The sequence below is a fragment of the Anabrus simplex genome, chromosome 5 (genome assembly GCF_040414725.1).
Source record: "Anabrus simplex isolate iqAnaSimp1 chromosome 5, ASM4041472v1, whole genome shotgun sequence".
Taxonomy (NCBI): Eukaryota; Metazoa; Arthropoda; class Insecta; order Orthoptera; family Tettigoniidae; genus Anabrus; species Anabrus simplex.
This window is the reverse complement of record NC_090269.1, coordinates 107023189-107047301: the sequence shown is the minus strand read 5'-3', so window position 1 is coordinate 107047301 and position 24113 is coordinate 107023189. Positions and strand designations below refer to the sequence as shown.

The 24113-nt window shown below is 36.7% G+C and overlaps 1 protein-coding gene across 1 annotated transcript in view; it reads right to left on the bottom strand.

Annotated features, from left to right (window-relative positions):
* Window positions 1-24113, bottom strand: part of LOC136873810 (protein VAC14 homolog) — a 108785-nt gene that overhangs the window by 72265 nt on the left and 12407 nt on the right. The window contains exons 2-4 of the mRNA XM_067147062.2: window positions 16492-16642; window positions 8948-9178; window positions 8621-8838 (exon numbers count right to left, since the gene is read on the bottom strand). Coding sequence (XP_067003163.1) covers window positions 8621-8838; window positions 8948-9178; window positions 16492-16642 — 600 coding nt within the window. The remainder of the gene's footprint in view (window positions 1-8620; window positions 8839-8947; window positions 9179-16491; window positions 16643-24113) is intronic.

The window sequence follows — 24113 nt, the reverse complement described above, 5'->3', positions numbered from 1 at the left end:
CTTCACTTTCTGTGGATTTCCTTCAGTTTCAAGTTATTTATTATGTCTTTAGTAAACCATGGAGGATACTTTTTCTTTGTATGAAAATTCTTAATTGGTACCGTTTCACAAAATACAGAGTGTACCTGAGCATACTCAACACCCTGGTCAGCGTCTGTAAATTCTACAATCCTAGACCAATCCATTCGCTCGAACATTGTATACATTTGAAAGAAATTAGCCCTTCTAAAGTCAAATAACTGTTTAGGTTGTTCAGGTTGTAGTGAAACATGGATACGCTCTCTGTTTAACAGTAGCGTGACTGCAATTGCAGGATAAGTATCCTCCTTAATTAAGGGGCACTCATCTCTATATACTGTTAATGTGTTAACATTCGTAATAATAAGATCAAGTGTATTTCCATTTGCATTAAGAATATTATTGACCAAGTGCAACTGATAGAGTGACATAAACTCAGCTAAGGATCTATATGCAGATCCAAAATTTACAAGATTACTTTGCTCACCAGTAATTAATGGCAAATTAAAGTCACCAGCTATAATAAGATCTAAATTGGAAAGGTCCTTATTAACTTCAAACAATCTACAGAAGTCCAAATATGCTTCCAATATGGTTGCAGGTGGAAAATACACTGACATTATTACATAACTGTGACCATTAACTATAATTTTTACACAAACTGCTTCAGTTTTAGCAAAATCTAACGTTATTTGTCTTGATACTATAGAACCTTTAACAGCTATTAATGCGCCTCCTCCTTTCCTTGTACCTCCATGATCTTTTCTATACACATTAAAATCCCTACTAAACAGTTCGCTGTTAGCAACATGAGATTGTAACCATGTTTCCGTAATCAACAGAATATCATATTCTGATTCACTATTGTTAACATAAAACTCCGAAATTTTAGTGTTTAACCCTCTTACATTCTGGTAGTAAATATTAATTGCATTAAAAATAATTTTTCTCAAAACACAAAAGTTACACAATCTCATTTAATCCATTCACATCGTCCAGGGTTTTTAGATTAAACACCTGTCGATCACCCTCTCTTTTTCGGAGTTTAATGTTACCTCCATGATCTACCCATAGAAAAGCATAACTTCTCTCCTTCTTAATTTTTCGAGCTTGGCCAAGGACCTTTCTTCGTAGGGACGTCAAACTGTGGTTTATATACACCGTCTCATACTCAGAAAATCCGAGATGAGACGCATTTAAATCCCTTTTAACCTTGCGTTTTTGAATGAGTTCATTCTTGACACTACGGTGTACAAACTTCACTACAATGGCACCTGAAGCTTGATGCAATTGCCTCTTCAACCTATGACATGCATCAATCGATTCATTCTTGATCTCCACATTTAATACTCGACCTACATGCTTAACAATTTCATAAACATCCTCATTAACTCGTTCAGGTATGCCTAAAATTTCAACCGTGTTACGATGACCATACTGATCAAGTTCATCTAGCTGTATTTGTGTGTCTTTTAGTTGCTTCTTAAGATTTAAATTTTCTTCTCTCAATTTTTCCATTTTCTCCATGCACTGATTTATTACTTCCGACTGCTTTTTAATGAATGTTGCATTCTCATCCAATTTTACATGAGCTAACTCCAAACTTTTGCCTAACACTCGCTCAGCCTCTATACTTGATTTCTTAACCTCTGCAATTTCTTTCTTCAACTCAAGTAAGAGCTGATAGATGTCGCCAATAGATGGTGCTGTTGCTATTTCCAAGCCATGTACACTATTTTGTCTTTCCTTTTCACAACGAGCACACCTCCAAACTTGATTTTCAGATTTTAAGAAATTTAATTCAACGTCTCCTATATTAACACATTTGCAATGGAACCAACCTTGACAGTTACTGCACTGAATCTTAGAATTTATATCTTGCCTAGAAATAGCCTTCTGACATGCTACACAAGAGCTCATGGTGGCGAAGAATGGTATCACGATCAATATAAGAATCGATTGTGTAAGTTGACGGTAACTGCTCTTCACTACTCTTTGGAAATATGTTCAAGTTGGTAGCACTTCACCTCAATGTTTACATTAACAGATTCTTCCTCAAATAACTTAAACTTGGCTCGTAATACATCACTAATTAAGATCTAATAAAAATGTAACACGTACATCAATTCTTCAAACCTTAGTAATCCAGAGGCACACGGTTTCACTTCGTTATTCAAACTACGTACAACCAAAATCACAAGATATTGAGGAGCACTACCGTCACACACCCACTACTCAGCCATGTTGCTCAGAGGAACAAAGATGATAAAGCCAGCTCAGAGCTTTCATGCAACACACATCAAGTTTTATGTGAAAGGAGGATTATTGAACTAGAAGTACTATTAGAAAGAAGAGGTGTAGACTGGCCAGAGGGGAACAGTAGGAGAATAGGCAGAAATGGAAATTGTCCTTGAATGAATCTTCCCTGAATAATAACATTTTTGCAGATGACGAGTAACCAGGAAGGCAGTCGTCAATATGGCCAAAAGTGACCAGTGCTGGAATTTACACAGTGAGCTGCACACTAAAGCAAGAGAGAATTTATGAACTAGCAAAAGCATGTATTAATGTAATAAAAGATATTAAACACTTCATGAGCATAAAAGACAACCACGGGTGTGGACTGCACGACAGTGACCAGATCCTGCAGTGCTAGCAGCACTTTGATGAAATTTCAAATTATAAGTTTCCACATCCTTCAATCCCTTATGGCTTTTCTTCCTCATGGCCAGTGAGGAAAGTTACAACTGATGAAGTCATCTATACTATCAGCAGTATGAAGAACTCAAAAATACCAAGCTCAAACAATCTATCACCAGATATGTGGAAAGTGAAAGAACTCCATGACACTGCAGCTGAATGGTAGATGATGGTCACTGATCCCATTGACTGGGTGACAAGTGTTTCAGTGCTCATCTTTACGAACAAAGATGATAAAGCCAGCTGACTGCATGCGCGCGCGCGCAATGGAGGAGGAGAATGATGACTCTGTGAATACTGAATTACACACAAACATGTTTTACAAATTATATATGTATTACCTATAAATTTTAAGAAAGGTTTAAAATTACATTTGTTGTTGGTGCTGAAAATAGTTATTTGAGCATAGTTTCCCTGACACCACTCAACAAACCAACAACATTATTATTATTATTATTATTATTATTATTATTATTATTATTATTATTATTATTATTTACTTGATACCAACATTCTGAGAAAATGTCGGGTGCCATTCGAAAAAAAAAGAATGGAATATGAAAGACATTAACAGGATATTTAATCATGCCTCCTCACTAAAAGTCAAGAATAATTGGATCATCAAAACTGAAAGAAAAAAAAAAGATCTTCAAGAAATCAACACAACAGATGAAATTATATGGGGCAGGACTAGTTTCAGAACACTGATGAACAAACATCATTTTGTCAAAATCCTAAGAAGGGAACCAACACTGCATGGATGGACAAACAGAAGAAAAATCATAGCGAGGGTTAAGAGATTCTGGGAAAAGAAAGCAATCTTCTAAATAGGTTCAATCATGCTCCTTAGCTGGGCACAATGTTATGGAAGGAAAAAAGTACTTGCAAGCTTTTCTGGGATATTAGGCCATGCAGACACTTAAAAAAGTGTAGACATATCAGCTGCAATATGGTAACCCTTGTCAAGACAAAATGATGCAGGCTGGTGGGTGGCTGTACTTTTACAGCATCTGAAGGCTAGGTGGTAGAGCCATCATCGACTTCCCTTTCTCTCAGACTGATGACATCAAGAACTGTGCAGTGTGTCCCAGTGCATTCAATCTTCTGTCGTTTGGCAGAGAGTAACAGTTGCCAAACCCTATCAATCTGTAGGCTCTCTTCTTTCCTGTTGAAACAGTTGTCAAGGGTCATTATCTCCACAGCTTCTCAGTAGAGACGAGAATGATATTGGCGAGTGGTGACTAGAGCCGTGGTTTCCTCAAATTCCATTTCACGATCAAGGTAAAAGAGAATGTGTTCTGCCCCCATATATTTTTCCGCTTAGATGAGATGACAGTGATCATTCAGCCTGGTTGTTGGGAACGTCACAAAAATAGATTCTCTATTCTCAACACTGGTGTTACTGCTGTGTTTGATGGTCCTGATATGTATCTTCCCATGTGAACAGGAATATGGTACACACCTGTGCTGGAAAGAGGGTCTCAAGGGTCCTTAGCTGAGCATAACTGCTGGAATATTTTCTTTGTGGTTGTAAAGCTAGTCTTGAGGTAGTGATGCTTTAAAACCTTACCAACCCTATCTATAATCACTGGGATGTATGGAAAGACTAACTTTCTCTCATGTGTCTCTTTTTGTTTCTCCTCAGATGGTGGAAGAGATTCAACAAGCTTCTTGTTATTGCTGTATCAATTAGCCCATTGGTTTTTAAAATTTTTATTTATTATTATTACAATTTGCTTTACATCACAATGACAGAGATAGGTCCTATAGCGATGAGGATGGGATAGGAAAGGTCTAGGAGTGGGAAGGAAGCGACCACGGCTTTAATTAAGGTACAGCCCCAGCATTTGCCTGGTGCAAAAATGGGAAACCACGAAAAGACATCTGCAGGGCTGCTGACAGTGGGGTTTGAACCCACTATCTCCCAAATGCCAGTTGATAACTGTGTGACCCAAACCGCTCAGCTACATACATGCTTAGTCCATTAAGGAAAAGCAGCAGGAAGTGATCAAATTACTGGGGAGGTATTAAAGACAATGGGGTGGTATATAGTGCCTTATTTAAAATTTCTCTTTGACTATGTCATAAATAATAGTGTAATACCAAAGGAATGGAAGGAATCTATAATAATACCAATTTATAAAGGAAAGGGTGATAAAAGGAAACCAGAGAACTACAGACCAATCAGCCTGACCAGTATAGTTTGTAAAATACTGGAGAGTTTAATAGCAAAGTACATCAGAGGGATATGTGATGATAAAAATTGGTTCATGAGGAGCCAGTATGGATTTAGAAAGAAATTTTCTTGCGAGGCACAACTGGTGGGATTTCAGCAGGACATATCAGATCAGTTGGATTCAGGAGGCCAGTTAGATTGCATAGCCATAGATCTTTCCAAAGCCTTTGATAGAGTGGAACATGGAATATTATTAAAGAAATTGGAGGGAATAGGATTGGACGCAAGGGTTATACGTTGGATAAGAACATTTCTAAATTCAAGGGTTCAGAAAGTCAAAGTAGGAAATAATATATCACAGGAAGAGAAAGTTTGGAAGGGAATTGCACAGGGTAGTATAATCGGTCCGTTACTTTTCTTAATATATGCAAATGATTTAGGGAACAATATAACATCGAAAATAAGATTGTATGCAGATGACATAATTGTTTATAGGGAAATAAATAACATTGAGGATTGCTCAGAATTACAAAGGGACCTTGACAGTATCCAAGAATGGGTTGAAGAAAATAATATGAAGATTAATGGAGGCAAATCAACTGTTACAACATTTACAAACAGGAGCTTTAAAACTGAATTTGAATATACTTTGGATGAGGTAGTTATCCCTAAAGATGGCAAGAGCAAATACTTAGGTGTGAGATTTGAAAGTAAGTTGCACTGGAAGGATCATGTTGATGACATTGTTGGGAAAGCATACAGATCGTTACATGTCATAATGAGGCTACTTAAAGGATGCAACAAAGAATTAAAAGAAAAAAGTTACTTAAGTATGGTTCGTCCATTATTGGAATATGCAAACAGTGTTTGGGATCCTCACCAAGAATACCTAATAAAAGAACTAGATGGTGTGCAGAGGAAAGCAGCAAGGTTTTTTTTTTTTTTTTTTTTTTTTTTGTTAGGGGCTTTACGTCGCACCGACACAGATAGGTCTTATGGCGACGATGGGATGGGAAAGGCCTAGGAGTTGGAAGGAAGCGGCCGTGGCCTTAATTAAGGTACAGCCCCAGCATTTGCCTGGTGTGAAAATGGGAAACCACGGAAAACCATCTTCAGGGCTGCCGATAGTGGGATTCGAACCTACTATCTCCCGGATGCAAGCTCACAGCCGCGCGCCTCTACGCGCACGGCCAACTCGCCCGGTGCAGCAAGGTTTGTAACAGGGGATTTCAGGAGAAAGAGTAGTGTATCAGAAATGTTAAAGGAACTTGGTTGGGAAACTTTAAGTAAGAGAAGGGAGAAAACTAGACTTATAGGATTATATAGAGCCTATACAGGAGAAGAAGCATGGAGAGATATCCGTGAGAGGCTTCAGTTGGAAAATAATTATATTGGTAGAACTGACCACAAGTACAAAATTAGAAGGAATTTTAGCAGAAGCGATTGGGGTAAATTTTCATTCATTGGGAAGGGCGTGAAGGAGTGGAACAGTTTACCAGGGAGAGTGTTTGATCCTTTTCCAAAATCTGTACAGATATTCAAGAAGAGAATAAACAACAACAGAGAAAATAAATGAAATGTTAGAGGGCATTCGACCAGTGCAGGATATTGTAAATAAAAAATGTGTGTGATTAAATTAATTCCATCCCCTGGTCTATGGAGTTTGGACAGCCCAAGTAGGGGACTGCCTGTAGGGGTGAAGTACAGTGGGGACTTCGAGGGCCCTGGGACCGCTACGGTAGCTGTGAAGGCCCTTCAGGAACTCTGAAAAGTGGTGGCAAAAGGGGCTCTGGTTAAGACGCAGCAGGTCATTATGCTACTTAGGTTCCAAAATGGGTAAAATATAAATATGTAAATAAATTCAATGTTAATTTTAATCTTATACCAGTTGTATATTATTATTAGAAGTAATTTCACATACTGTATATGAGTTGACTATGTTTGTAAGATATTATAAGTAGAATTTTGTAAACAATATAAATTTATTAAGGATGATGTGTGTGTTTAATAGAACAAATTATTAGCGTAAATTGTATATAATTGTATTCTAGGAAAATTTTCTTCGTCTCTTGTTAATTTAAAATTTAGTGCTTGACAATAATGTATTTTAGTGTACCATTTGCCACCGAGGTAGACACCTCATTTGCAAATAAAGAGATTTTGATTTGATTTGATTAGCTTGTAAAGCCAATAAGAGATGCTCCACTTTGCTCTGGTACAGATCTGGCTGACACAGGTGGTGGTGATTATTGTTTTAAAAGAAAGTACAACTAGGCTACCAACCTCTATATAACACTAATCAGGGAGAAAAAATTCAAGGGGTCTAACACTTAAAAACAAAACAAAAAACAAAGTTATCAGCCAAAGAAAGCAAGGGCCACGAAGGGCATGAACATCCGTCAGAACCCAATAGCACTGAGGTCAGAAAAGAACAAGAGATTACCAAGGAAGGTTGGACAGGATAGATGAAAGGGAGGAGCTTAGCACAAGTAAGTGGAAGCAATGCCAGGTCTCAACTTAGGGCTCCGTAGTCATCAACCCACACTCCCAAGTTGAGAGATCCTGGGGACCCTTTTAGTCACCTTTTAAGACAGGCAGGAAATACCGTGGATGTTATTCTACTAACTCCCACCACAGGGTGCATAACACCAGGCTGAAAGGACATAAGTGTCACTGACATCTCATTCAAGTAGAAAATCTACAGTGACGGAACAAGCTCTCTCTTCCCTTGATCTTTTTCTTAGGACACCATCTCCCTATGAAGGTCGGCAATCTAACTGACTATGATTACTTGCAAAACAACAGCTCAAAAGATTTTGACAGAAGTCTGTCCGTACCAGGGCACAAGTCTTAAGCAAGGAATTTCTTCATCTCCCCAAAGATCAATTTTCCCCTTGATGATGAGTTGTACAAGTTCATATTGTTCACTTCCCTTGATCATGAAGCGAAATTTGAGGAAACCTTGGTTCTGGCTACCACCCATCAGTATCATTCTTGTTTCTACCAAGAAACTGTGGAGATAATGAAGCACAACAACTATTTCAACAGGAAAGAAGAGGGCCTGCAGATTAGGAGAGTTAGGTGACTATTACTCGCTGCCAGACGACAAAAGATCGAATACATTGGGGCAAACTGTGCAGGTGTTAATAGCACCAATTCGAGAGAAAGGGAAGTCAATGATGGTGCTACCACCTAGCCTTCAGATGCTATACAAGAACAGGCGCCCAACGACCTGCATCAACCATAGTATAGCTGAATTGTTGATACTTTTAAAATGTCTACATTGTCTAATATCCCAGAAATCCATCAAAGCTTATTAGTTTACACTGGCCGTAAAAGCCTGCCCTAGTATAATATTTATTTTATTCATCTAGCAATAGCACACTCAATGATCTTTCTCTTTCTCTCTCTCTTTTTTCATTTTTTTTTAATTTCACCTGCTGATTGATACTGGATTCAAAGCTGAAGGTAGGATAAAACCTTCACAATAGTTTTGAAGGCCAATTCACTGACCATATAAATGCTTCCATTTGCCAACACCCCACGAATCTCTCAGGACATACCTTGATGCATCTTACCTTGTGATGTCTCACATTCCATATGAATTCATACAGGGACCTCAAGACAGTGTTTCTAAGATGATATAACAGTGCATTTTTAATAAGGATGTTAAATGATACTTGTAAGTCAATCATTTCCAACTGATACGTGAACTAATAAACTTACATTTTCTTTATTTCCAGTGTTGGATCTTCCAAAATTCTGAATAACCCATCTAGAATTTCAGGAAGAAAGAGGATGAGATCAATGTCAGGAACTGCATCTAGAACGGACACCCAAGAGATAATAAACTGACGAGCAAAGGCATTCTTTGTATAAATCCTCTCTCTCAGAAGAGGCATGAAGGCAACTAGATCAAACGACGGGCTTTCCGTGACAATATCCTACAACATAAGAACATAAAATGTTGTCAGAATACTTTAATCATATGAGAAATGCAGATTTTCCTCAAATGCTATCATTATGTATAAAATAAAAGAGTAGGTTCCTGACCTTCATAAGTCTATCAAGGAGTTCAGAGCCGTTCTTGACATTCTGGTCAGGATCCGCAGCAAGATGGCTAAGTGCATTGAAGATATCTGTGAAGTGAACTAAAACAGAGCCTCTTGCCACTTTCACAACATTATACAAAGACTCACAAGCATAGTATCTCACCCGCAGGTCAGAGTCAGAAAAGCAGGCCAAAATGGGGTTAATTAATTCCTCTGTATATTGTGAAGTGTCCTGGAAGAGAAAATACAATACAGTTAAATACAAGATAGGCATTAAATCTGTAACAAATTGCAATTATGATTTTCTTCAACAGGTAGATGACAATGTATTGTTGAACTTCTGAAAGTACTTCTATTGAGGTTTGAAGAATCTGGCTTAGCACGATTAAACAATTAAAATCAATAAGTTCTCTTCTGTATTTATTACTGAAAAATGTTTACATCATTATGAAAACAACAGAAGTCAATACTGAAATAATTGGAGTTTCCATTTAGTAGAATGAACACATTAAGCAGTAATTCCTGTAAGTTAATCTAAATAGTAACATTGCTCATTAAGAAATACAAAAATTATGTTCCTAATAATTGGTGAGCAATACATCCAAAATTTAAGTCATATATCCAATTGCCTACCCTCACCAGAAAGCACCTTTCCTTCCATAATTTATAAAGCAATCTGTTTGAGAATGTCAACTCCTATAAATTATGATTTGGAAACAATACAGTTTGAAGTGGCTTTTTGTATGAATGCTGTTGAGTAATCATGTAATGAAATAAAACAGCATTCTACTATGAGTTTCTTTTCAAGTAAATTGTAAATTTTAATACAGGACCTCCCAAGCAGAAGAAATACCAATGAATAGCTCTTCTTAAACATGTACTTACCAACAAATAATACGGTAAAAATATTTGCCCAAAATATATGAAGCAGACTGCAATTAGAATCAAAGCAATAAGGTTGGAAACCCATAATTCAAAGCTTTTTTGAAGAAATAATGTAAAAGGCAAGTTTCAAATAAAAGAAAGATGAGACATCTTGACAATATAATGTGGAATGAGAATTACCCATTTCTTCAGTTCATCAATGAAGGGAAAGTCCAACACAGTAGAGGACCCAGAAGGTACACTTCATGGCTGAAGAATATATAAATCAGCTGAGTTATTCAGAAAAAAAACATGTACAAGTCTTATGGAACAAGATGATTGCCAATATCTACTGATGATAGGGTATATGAAGGAGAAGACAAAATAATTAATGCTTCAACTAATTCAATATGTAGATTCCTGTAACACAGCAAATGACAAGGTGTAGGTGGCTTAATGGGAGTAAGTTTCCACAGAGTCAAAAGAAGAATCTGGTGCAGCATCAAGATAAAAGCAAACTTGTTTGACAGAGAGACAACAGTTACAGAACATAACAGAATACATAGTGCAAAGTTACTGACATGAGCTATTAAGAATGTGAACATAGTACAGTGTCCTAACATAGATTAAAGATACTTGAAAGAAATATAATTATTTTTGTATTCATCATCAGGGAAAAACCTAGAAAATGATTGCATTAACTAGCATAGATTGTAAACTTATTAACATTAATTTGCAACAGATACCTTGTTTCTTAGTTCTGTATTCATAGGCCAATCAAGATTCAATTAATTTATTATAGAACCAGCAATGCCTGCAACTCGGTCCATGTGAAATTCGGTTTTTAGAATTTATAAATTTATATCAGAGTGATAGAAGAACTTTTTCGAAAATCTTAAGCGCAACTTTACACACTATGTATGCCAAACTTCCCTCCATTCAGCCTTTTGATCCCATGCACGGTGCATACCTCTCCCATCTATCTCCAATCCTGCCTGTCTTTAACGTTCTGACACCTTCGTTTGCCTGCTACACACTTTATGTCGTCCCACCTAGCTGTGACGTCTCTCAGATCCTCCTTTTGTTTGCCTGCTACTCACTTTATGTTGTCGTCTCACCTAGCTGTGAAGTCTCTCAGATCCCCCTATTTTTACCATACAGTATATTTTCTTTGTGCACGTTGTTATGTGTCTTGTTTCCAGAAATGCAGACATACAGAATGCTGCTGCTGCTCACCCTTGAGCAACATTAAAAAACTGTCTATGGGAGAAACAGCTTCTTAGTAGATCAACGAAGCCTGCAGAGTGGAGCATTTGCCCTGAGAATTGCTAATAGTCATAGATTAACAGACGCTCACAGGGAACTGCGGACACTTGAACAGGAACGGATAGTTGCTGGGGACGAGATGAATACACAGGATGAATTACAGACTATGAATCTCATGTTAAATCCATACTGATGGTTGAACTTCTTACAAAATTGTATTGACTAGGGAGATTAAAATAGTTTTTGTACAATTGTTTAAGAAACACAGGATGAACACGATCTCTCCTCGGCTGCTGCCTGTCAGCATGGTTGCCTCCATCACAATTCTTTGTAGTCACTTCACCAACAGCTGTGTCCCATGACAAAGCTTGGTAGCACTCAGGTTATGCAACAACATTTTAGGAGTGCAAACTTTAAAAGTCATGAAATTCAGGAGCATTCAGAGTGATTAAAAATCTGATCAGGTAACTGGTAATTTTGTCCTCATTGATGACTCTATTGATCGATGTGAACACCATCTCGGTGACCTTGAACAGGCCCTGGTGTTACTAATTGTACCTGGTCAATTTTAGGTGCGAGGACAGCTCATTTGCAAGACCGACCGTTTCCTTTGGTTGACCGATGGTCTATGTTGTAATACACTTGAATGATCAGCTAAGTGACCGGGGGAGAGCCATGCTCAGTAAAGGTGGCAGCCAGACGTCACCACTGACCTCTGTAAGTGTACCCTCCCCAGCCTTAAAATAGTTCGAAGTACTCTAGTGCAAGAGAATCACCCATGTCCAGACGAGCTCTTTCATTTGTGGGAAGCGAGAGATTTTTTTTTTAAACTTGAGACCAGAAGATGGACTGGACTCCTTCAGGTCGGTATTTAGCTTGTCAGTGCGCAAGCCTCTGGTAAGGGAGAGTATGGCAGAAGTCACCAGAAAACAGGAAAGTGACTCCACCCATTGATATGGTATTGCTTCATATGTCTTGTAACGTGTGATTAACTCTTCTACTCCTTTTCTGTTTGCCACAATGTACTCATTCTACATAATGAGAATTCAATCTTGCAGCACTTCTGCTATGTCACTTTTTTTTTTTTTTTTGAGAATCTGCACAGAACACTCAATGTGGTCAAGATCAACAGGTATTTTGAGCCTCGAATCTTGGCCAAAATCAGATTAAAAAAAAGAAAATCCAGTGCCCATTAATGAGAACCATTTTACCAAACTTTATTTACAACCTGAGAGATTATATTTTTCTTCTCCATAGTTAGTTTTGGTTAATTTTCTTAGATGAAATTATGCATTTCTGAAGCACTGTAGCTTGTTTCAGCTGCATACTCTTTATTCAATACCGTATCTTTTGGGGTCTGCAGCTTCGGAAGACCGTACTGATTCAAACAATTCCTTTCAATCGAAATGATGAAATCCTGGAAATGTATGAGGACAATGGTTTTCTATGTCGACTGTCGACTACCAATGTGCTCCTCGTTCCATGCGCCAAATCCTAACCATGTATAAAATTACTACCAAACATAACAGCAATAATAACATGCATTGCAGGTGTAATTATTGCACATTGTTGAACCTATGAATTAACTAAAATAAATTCTTGCTGTATTCCCACTGTATATTTTATATTTTTTTAAAAAGAGAAGTTTTGTTGATAATTTGTACAGGAGTCTTATCTTAGCATGATAAAACTGTTTTTTAAAATTATTAATTGTCCGATGAATTCTTCTATCAACTTTATGCAGTTTGTCCGTCGTTGAGTGAGTATTCAGTTTAAATAATGTTTCACATGCAAATGTTGCTTCTGGCTTAATGATGAAGTAATAATGTCGAAATTTAGCATTAATCGAAAGAGGCTGTTTCTTGTAACTTGACCAGGTAATTTGTTGTGCTCATCTCAATCTTTGAGTTCTACTATCTATGGATACTTTTTCGTTAGCATTCCAAGTTATAATATCATGAAGATATTTAAATTTGTTTACAACCTTTATTTTCTGAGTATTATTTAACATAATAAGTGAAGTGTCAACTTGAAAAGACGGCATCATTTCTGTTTTCTCAAAATAAACTTTCAACCCAACTTTCGCTGCTAATTGTTCCAATTTAGCTTCTTTTAATACTATTTGCTAATAATGCTAGATCATCAGCAAATGCGAGACAATTTAGTCAAATATTTTTTCCAATCTTAACAGTCTGTGGACGTACCACATTCCATTCACGCAAAAAAAATTCCAGCACACAATTAAACAACAATCCCTGGATAATGCATCTCGCTGTTGAAGACCAGTATGAGTTTCAAATGGCTCAGAGATTTTATTTCTGAACCTAACTTTAGTTTTTGTATTTCTAAGAGTGACCACAAAAACATTAACAAGTTTCCAATGTAAACCAAATTCAGCAAAGATATGCAATAATGATTCATGATGGATACTATCATAAGCTTTTTGAAAATCAACAAAAGTGAACACTAAATTTTTGCTCCTAATCCTTTGATGTTTTATAATCCATTTGAGACTGATAATTTTGATCTGGACAGCTTTGTCCTGGACGAAAACCACCCTGATATTCACCAAATTCACTATCAAGTTGTTCATGAATTCTGGAATATAAAATTTTAGAAAAAAAAAGAAGTGATATCCAGCAAAGAAAAATATACATATATATCATGTAAGCAGTTTTAAGAGTTATGGTGGAACATACATTACATACAAAAATGAAAAACAATACAGTTTTATTACAGAGAGTTTCTCTCATCGGCTGGCCAGTGGGCATGTGGTGCCTGCCATTGACTCATCACTCCCTGCTCTGTGGCACAGCAACAAGCATGGCATTTTCCTCACTTTGTGCATGACATGACATAATAATTAAAATGATGAAAATAAGCATGTACATTATGAAATAAGATATTGGAAATATTCTCCTCCTGCATCCACACATTTTTGGCAGTGTGTTAGGGATTTTGATTCATGTGCCTTAACTCGTCTTCCGTAACTGAGGCTGCGTCTCTACTGATATGTTTTGTAGCTCACCATGCTGAGCTCTTTGAAATCCTGGTTCCTTGTCCAAGCCTGCATAGGGATTTTGTAGGCGTATGTTCTAATTTATTTGCGATTTCATTTACTTTCTCTTTATTAATCACGTTTCTTCTTACCCTTCACTTCTTTTAGAGTAAAAAAACTTTTCCTCTCAATTTGGTATTTATGGTATTTATGAAGTATTCCAAGTCCTATAAGAAAATCAAAATCTATGTCATCTGGAATTATGAATTTACTCATTCAGGACAAGTATTTCAAGTTCCCCATCGGAACAGAAATCTGTATCATCTGCTGGCCTTCAATTTTTGTAAAAGAGACCAGGTCACTCATAGTGCACTGGCACTGCCTAAGGCTCCAAGTAGCCTGATCAGTGGGCTCCACTGCATGCACTAGCCATGTGTCTCAGTATGTGTGCTAGTTACCAACTGATAAACCCAAACTGGCACAAGGAGGGAGGGGGAAACACTAGCAACCAAGAATGAGCCAGCTGGAAAATATATATAATTTACAATAATGGACCAATTATATTGGAATTATATTGGTATCTCTAATGTGGAGGGCGTAGATCGGGAGATTGTGTTAAAAATCATCTAAGGACTTCCCTGAAAGACTCTGTTTCCACACAACTAACGTACATAAATAGCCTTTCCTGTATTGTGTACACACGTGAAGGTATTCGAGAACAGTTGGAGCAACAGATCAACGTTGTAAGCACGGAGCACAACTCAGAAAGTGAAGGAATCGCCATGCTTGTTGCTATGCCATGGAGGAGGCAGTGATGAGGCTCCGCACGCCTGCCGGGCGACTGATGAGAGAAACTCAATGTGTATATACAGATTAGCATGGAAATCCTTCTGATGAAAATGTGCTTTTACATTTATACGGATGGAGTCCCGCTACTCAACAACATATGGAACAATTAAATAAGGAAGCAGATGGGCATTGTACTGATCACTGACAAGATGCGAGAAAGGACACTTCATTGGTTTGGTCACGTAATTCACGCTGCACCAACCACTGTCATCTGTCCTGCTCATCACTTCAAAGTCAATGATCGGTGCCCCAATGGTCGACCAAAACAGCACTGGATTAACACAGTCGATGCAGATATGAAATCTATTATTGGTCATTGCCCCGAGGATGCTCATGACTGTGATAAATGGAGTTCCAAGATTAAAGTACTAGACCCTGCATTCTGAGGTGGAACAATGCTTAAGAAGTGGAGAGTGATGTATCAATTTTATAAATCAAAAACGGTTTTGACAACATTTCTGCCATTTCTTGATTGACTGCAGCCAACAATATATACTTCAGGCTGCAGCTACAGGAAGTGAATGTTTGTACTCAAGGAATACACCATGCAAAGTAGGCATGTTAATGTGTGTTAGTATTAAAGGGGCTCATCCGACGACCGCTTCACTTTGGGTCAGTATTTCATAGGCCATCTATGAGTATCCGAGAAGTTGCTTTTGTTGAATGTACGAGGCTAGCGAGATCACAGTTAACAGCCTTGTTAGATGAGTGTGAAATCTCTCTGATAACCTGTGCTGTTATAATGTCTCTAATACATACAGTACAGTTACAAAAAACTGGGGCTAGAAATAGAAGGGAAAAGCCAATGTTAAATACCATCTGTCTGGATATAGAAATGGGCTACCAGTGTAATAATACTGTTACTGATTTTATGTCTCACTACAGTACTTTTACGGGTTTTGGATATGCTAAGGTGCCAGAATTTCATTCAGCAGGAGTTCTTTGAACTGCCAATAAATCTACTGACATGAGGTTGATACATTTGAGCAACTTCAAATACCTCTGCATCAAACCTGCCAAGTTGGGCTCAGTAGGCCAGGGATCTACCATATGAGCTACTCAACCTGGCAGGCAACCAGTGTAAAACCTTCCAAGATGGCTGAGTGTGCTATCTTAAACCCACTTTTCTACACAATTGTTTTATGTCAAACTGAATCCACCCTTAAAGACCATTTATAATAATATTAACCCTTAGAATGAATTGTAGTATGATCTCTAGAAGATACCATGTTCTTGACTCTTGAAGTTACATATGATTTATTTACACATGACTGATACATTTATATAACACAACTACCCATTTCAATGTGCTAACTCATTGATAGGCTTTTGTATCTTTAGGAGTTTAGAAATGACTTTGGAAAATTCCATGTGTTATGTATTCTAAGTATTCTATATTTTAACATTTTACAACAAATGTTAGTGTAATGTGCCTACTATATGAACTGCAATGATTCTTTCAAATAATTATACTGTATTTGGAATTAATTTATGTACAATAAGAACTGCGTAGAACTTCACTAATACTGAAGTTTTCTGTCACATTGTGCAACTGCATTTGTAGTTACCTTTCCTAATGCTACAGCAATAGCAGCTAATCCAATGAGTCCACCTTTCCTCGTGTGAGCATTCTGTGATGTAGCAAAGTCTTGGCCGAGGACCTTAAGGAGCCTTCTAATCTGGACAGTATTGTCAACTGCAGCAAATTCTTTGACCATCCTGTAAAAGAGACATATCAAATTTTCAAGCAAAATGGCATTAAATAATTTGACAAACCTGGAAGCTGAACAACATATGAAGGTGGTAACATGATTAAAGAATAATTTTCTTGGTTTTAGCAGACTTTTAGCTATCCTCCTACCATACAATGTGGTGAGTGTCCTTAAAGCAATAAAAAGCAACAAATACACACCCCAATTAACCTACTTTTGCTACAAGCAGTACTGTAATTTGCTGTACACTCTCCACACTAATAAATGGATGAAATGAATTGGAATTTTAAATTTATAAAAGCCATGGACAGAAACTTGGTATGTCTAAAACACAGCTGTGAGAGCCTGTCCAGCAGAACTGGACTGTCTTAATTTATTTCCCCGATATCCTATAAAATTTTTTTTAAAAAATTAAGAAAGGACAAACTGAATTTCTGAACCACAAGCTAGCCTACACCCATGTTTCTATTAGACCATGTTTCTGTACCTTCTATGCTATCTTTCAGTTTTCCACCCACAAGTTAACTCTGGCAAAGAATGTTGGCTGTTGTCAGTTATATCTTCATACGTTACACACTACAAAATGAATCATTAAGGATTACAGAGATTATAGATGAAACATGTATTTGTCAACAAAGAAAGACATAGGGTTTAAGTGACTTGAAATTCCAACAAGTAAACGGACAGTACCAGAATATTACTGATATGTCAGTGACCGAATTCAAATACCTATTAACCTTGGCTGGAAAGGTTAACACCAAGAAAACTGATTCAGCTGCAGGAAATGTTAATGATAGTACTGCACTTTATGATAACAAGAGAATCGTATGGGAATTTACAGACCTGCTTTATGGTAGTATATGAAGGGAGTTGGGTGGCTGTGCAGTACATGTATAAATAACAGATTTGTGAAATACCCCTATATACATTGTTTTATCTGTACCATATATCTACCCTTTGATGTCAAAGTGAAAGAAAAATTCCTAGCACGAACAGCACCAGACAGATCACTGTGTCATTCGTGATACATGCAGTTGATACAGAACAGGCCAAACATGAAACAGATATGATGATCAGATGAAGTGGGGATGCAGCTGTAGTGATCAACCCTGCCAACAGAGGTGATTAGAAAGTTTTAACCCTAGAATACTAACATTACTCCCTAGTTGCCCAATACTTACATAAAATTTACGTGCATGTGCATATCTACGCTAAAAAAAAATAAGCAAACTCCACAATGTTGCCAGAAGCAATATATTATTTAAGAATTACCAATGTTTACATTTCATATAACAACTGATGTCTACAATTTTTTTCTACTGTAATAAAAAAAAAAGATTGATATCATAGCCAAACTTTCTTTGTTCAACATTAAATTTATAACTCAAAAATCACTACTATACAAAAATTTCCTGGGACAAAGCATACGATTTAACACTTCACTAAATTTATGAGCGAATGATGTCTTCAGAAATGTTACACCTAATACTGTGGACACATTTTCTTTTTTCTGGTGTTCCCTGCACACTGGCTTATCACATTTGCAGCAGTAGGTTGTAGTCATGGATCTTATCTTGTAACTGCAGACAGAGCAGTATTTCCTCTTCCCTGTCTGTTGTTCAACTGTTGCAGTGGCTCATTCCTGACCAAGGGCAGTGTTTATAATACTCTTAAAGATGCTGAAACATCCCCACACCAGATCCGGAAATTATTCTCTGTTGCCAGGGTGTTACAACCATCCTATGTTGGTCGGTCAGGAACTGCAATCTGCTCATGGGATTTACCTTCCCACCAGGATTGTGTTTGTAAAACTGGTGCATGTAAACTACAAAAGCATTGATTCCAGCTATGTTTAGCATAATATGAAAGAAGCACAGTGGCCATCGTCTGGTTTTCTTGCCACAGACCCTGGGTTGACATATTTGATCATATGTGTCGACAACTCCCATTGTGTCATTGTACGTATGTACCATTTTCGGTTTCCTTGAGGAACTGCAGATGCTTTTGCCATCATGTATGATTGATACAATGGCTAAAAGCTTGTTTCTCCTTGACTTGAAGGAAATACATGTCATATATTTCTCTGAATGTAGAAATAAAGATGTTCCTGAAGCTCGATTTATGTACTTCAAGTTAACAAATTCTGGAGGTAGCTCTTTCTTGTTCTTTATCATCGCCATGACCGTGAGCTGGCAGTCATCCAGAAGCTTCTTCACCAGAGGTACACCGATAAACCAGTTGTCTATGGAGATATTTCTAAGAGTTCTTTCTATTATTTGTACTAACTGTTCGACATAGTAGGAAGCCACGGCTTCTCCCGTTGGAGTACTATCTTTCCCCAGCTAAGGTATACTGTCTATCATGTAATAAGTCCCACTATTACACATCATTACGATTTTAATTCCATACTTATTAGGTTTTGGGTAGGAATGTAAACCTTGAATAGGCACTTTCCATGCACGCGTACATCCTGTTCATCTTTCGTATAGTACATACCTGCACTTCTCCACAAACATATCCCCAATCTCTTTCACTAGAGCAAGCTTGCTTGTTTTCACTCTTGCCTGGTCGCTTGTACATCAAAACATAAACAGCTGAATAAAAAAATTAATCTCTTCTTGGACATGGTACCTCGGTACACAGTGGGTCATCCAACATCATTCATGCGTAAGGGCAAATGATTGTGCTTGAGAGTTGCTGCAAATATGAAGAGACCAATGAGAGTTCTTAGATTTTCCATAGAAATGTAACAATACTCCTCGGGCCATGGACTGTATAGCTCTTCTTCATTCGTTCTTAGAAGAATAGTTTGCATTATGTTGTTAGTAAACAATAATAAACACCTAAGTGGATCAGCTTCTACCTCTGATGTAGGTCCTGGTCAGATAGAAACTACATTGTTGGTTTTTTTTTTTTTTTTTGTTTTTTTTTTTTGTTGGTATTTTTCTGTGTTTGAATGAGTTGTTGTTTTCCATGTATGTCCATCCTTACCAAAGAGCTTATCCACTTCACAATCAACAAAAAGCGGTTCTAGAGGTTGAGAGGCTGAAGCTGAGTTGTTTGAAGTAGTCACTTCTGCTATTATTTTCCTAGTTCCTTTTTGAGACTTCCCTTTCGATGGCTGCTCATTTTGCTGACTTTCAACAGAAGCTCGTAAATCAGGATCACAGTCGAGATTATCTTCGGAACCATCATCATTGGGTGATTAGTCAGATCATCAATGGAGTCAGATTTAGTTTTCTAAACAGTTGTCTTCCCCACTCTCATCTTCATCCAAATCGTCAAGAATACGGCAAATGAATTCCTCCTGTTTCTCTCTTTGATTAACCATCGTGTCCTGGAAAGCCACATGCCTAATAACTATAAAGCAACCATCCAGAATGGGCAACCTACCCATATATGACAACATCCAAGCACCTGTTACATATTAATAATAATGTGTAACTTTTATGTACCAACAATTGCCGAATATCATTTATGTTTGACTGCCTTAAAATGTTCTTTGTACCCTAAAACCAAATTTCTTCCAGACTGTCCTATGTATCGCTGCCTACATGTTTGGCATGTCAATTTGTAAATTCCTGTCTTATCAAATATACATTTATTCTCAATTTTATCTAAATTGAAAATTATCTTTTTAGTATTATTATCAGTTTTGTATGCGACATTGATGTATCCTTTTCTGAAAATTTTACCCAGTTGATGAGAGTGCTTATTTTGAAAAGTTAGAACTGCAAATTTTTTTCTCCTTTCGATCTGTAACTAAAGTCGTTTTGGGTTCATTTTTCATTTTATGTATCATTCTATTAATAAATTTTCTCGAGTATCCATTGCTACGAGCAATTTGGTGGATTATATTTATCTCTCTATTATAATTCTTCTTAGACATAGCTCTATTATTTAAGCTGTAAACAGGCTGCCTTTTTACGCTGACCTGGGTGATTGGAGTAGTTTTTTATAATAGTATCTGTTCGAGTAGCCTTTCTGAAAATTTGAAAATCGAAATGATCAGAATTTCTAGTAACTGTTAAATCTAAATCATTTTCAGATCACATCATAAAAGGCACTTGTTTATCCAAAGCCTACTCTAATAGTCCATAACGTTTTACCTTTTGTTTATTGATAATAACTAATATATCAACATGTGTTAACCATGTAATCAATCCATCTATTTTACCATTATTTTATTATATTCCATGTAATCCATGAATATGGTCGCTAAAATACCTGAAGCCAGTGAACCCATTGCTAGGCCTTTACACTGTTTGTAAATTTTGTTGTCAAAAATGAAATAGTTATTTTCTAAAGTAAATTCTAGTAATCTTAAAAATTTTTCAATTTCCACCTTAACTAATCTGCTGTGTTGCATTAAATTCTTTTGTACTATTTTTATAGTATCTGCGATAGGAAATTTGGAGTACATATCTTTGATATCCAAACTATGTATTGTGTAATTGTCTGTTAGCTCAATGTTTTTGATTCTGTTACGAAAGTCAATAGTAGGCCTATTAATTAGGTGCATCTGGCTATTAAACTTATAGTTTTATTTTGAAAATCTTTGTATAAATTTGGCCATCTTATATACCAGACTATTTCTAAAATTAACTATTGGTTTAATAGGAATTTCTTGCTTATGAAGTTTTGGTAGCACCCTTAAAGTATCCTTGGAGTCTAATATAAAAGTTATGTTATTAAGAATTCGTTTAAGTTTTTTCTGCATAGATGACGTGGGATCATTTTTTACCAATTCAAAATTATTGCTGGTTAGAAATTTTTAGTCTTTTCAATATAATCTTGTCTTTTTGTCAACACAATAGTATTACGTTTATCAGCTTTTGTCATAATATTATTATTATCCTCCTCCTCCTCATCTTCTTCTTCTTCTTCTTCTTCTTCTTCTTCTTCTTCTTCTTCTTCTTCTTCTTCTTCTTCTTCTTCTTCTTCTTCCTCCTCTTCTTCTTCTTCTTCTTCAATAATTTAATATTCTTATTCAACTCCTTATGGTTCTCTACATCATGTTCTATCATATTGAATAATGTTCTACTAATTTTGTATCTAAGTGTAACTTGTTCATCACATCAACACAAACTACTTTAAATAGTTTTTTAAATAGATTTAGACAAATCAATACAGGATTAAGCTTAAGTTTATCAGCACAACGCATTACGTCAGCTCTACAGATGCATACTCTCTCTCGCAATGTGCTAGAACAGTATCGGACACTTTGGAATGGAATTAAAGTAATAATCTGAAATAAGAAATATTCTTTTTACTGACACCTGGCTGGAAATTTTTAATGTGGCAAGCACTTGGAAACAACTTTGTTCCATTGAAACTGGGAAAAGTATTGCTCCAGCCATGTAATCCAGACATCTCTCTGGAGAGATTAAATGCTAATTTTTTAAAAATAAAATTAAACCTGAACTGCAAACAATATCTCAGATTGTAAATTCTCTTCTGAACCAATCACCACCAGATTAGCGATTCTTTGAATTTTTCAGTCATAGAGGTTGATGTGAAACATGAACTACTATAAATCACACAATCAGCCTGATAAAATATCCATATTCGTAACAAAACACATCATTAGCACTAGTCTTCCTGTCATTACTCATATATACAACACCTGCCCCACATGTGGCCTCTTTCCTACAATATGGAAAAGTGTTATAAAACCTATTTCCAAAACTTCCTCAGCTGCATTTATAACAAGCTATATTACCCAGCGTTGCCCAGGCAATTTATTGATTGTTTACTTTTAGGTATTTTATTACTTGTTAATTATGTGTGAAGCAAATTTTTGTAGATTTCTTCATTGCGACATTGATTGATGTTTTAAGAACTAGTTTGCAGTTTAAAAGTTATTGGTATGTGTTTAATTTCAAGTTTTAGTTATAGATTATTTTGTTTCTTGTTAATTAAACTAATCTTGGTCAGTTTGGACATTTTCTTCATCACAACTTCTCACCGTGGCTATGCAGCTGAACTGGTACTTGAATGGCATCAACAGTGTTACGATTCATCTCAGTGACCACGGAAACTAAGGATTTGTTGCTAATATTGGAAATTTTTGATAATTCTTGTATGTCTTTCCCTCCCGTAAGGTTGCTAGAGGTGTCTTACCCCTCCAGTATCTTTTCGAGATAGTAATTCGTATTTGTACAAAGTTTGGTTTAGAGCTATTCTGGAAGATACTGTACACATATACATATAGTATGCGAACCTTTTCTTGAGCCCTGAGCTCCATAGTGCTGAATGCGAACTAGGGCTCAAGAAACGGTTTGCGTACTATACACATTCTCGGTCATTTACTTTTTTTACTCCTTTTAATTTTAGGATTTGTATTACCTGTTTGAAGTGATTCTTTTTTCTTTACTGTGACATTGAGGATATTTTATGAACTCTCTTGTAGATTTAGAAATATTGTTATCTGTATATTTTTACGTTTTAGCTTGAGATTATTTAGTTTTGCATTGAAGTATTTCTTTGTGGTAGCCCAGATTGTCTGGGAAGTAGTTGATCCTTTTCAAACAAATAATAAAAATAAGTTACAGTAGACTATTATGTATTTACGTGTCACATTATAGATATTATGTAAATGATTCCAACTGTCACTGGCACTGTCACCAAACAGCTGAGGGGCCCCGAAAACTATGGAATCAATACTAATCTCTGTCTGTTTGGACATTTTCTTTTCCACCCCTTCTGAATCACCATGCCGATGGGTGCTGAACTTGGAATTAAATGACATCCGAAGTGTCACTATTCATCTCAGTGACCCCGAAAACTACAAATTTGAGACTAATATGGCCGTTTTTGATTATTTTATATGTCACCCTTTCCCCAAGAGGTGCTATGGGCATCTTACTGTTCTGGAACATACTCAAATACATACATCCATAATCTCTATCATTCTGGACATTGTTTTTCACCCCTTCTCAACCTCCATTCCGCCTGGGGCTGAATTAAAACTTAAATGGCATCCAGAGTGTCAAGGTGTTAGGGAAGTTCTGCCCCCACAGTTATTTTTCCAGATAGTAAGCCATATGTGTACTATATTTGGTTGAGAGCTATATTGGAATATACACATATTCATCCGTAATCTCAGTCATTTTGAATATTTTCTTTCTCACCCCTTCTCACCCCCATGCCGATGGGGCTGAACATGGACTTAAATGACATCTGGAATGTCACTATTAATCTCGGCGACCTCGAAAACTATGGATTCTACATTAATATTAGTCATTTTCTATTATTTTTATATTTCACCCCCCCTTCCACCCCTGCCCAGAAAGGTGCACACAAATACATTCATAGTCTCGGCCATTTTGTACTTTTTCCACCCCTTCTCACCCCCATGCCGATGGGGCCTTAACTTGGACTTAAATGACATGCAGGGTGTCGATGTTCATCTCAGCGACCTGTAACCTATGGATTTGACACTTTTTCAATTTTTTTTAATATGCCACCCGCTCCCC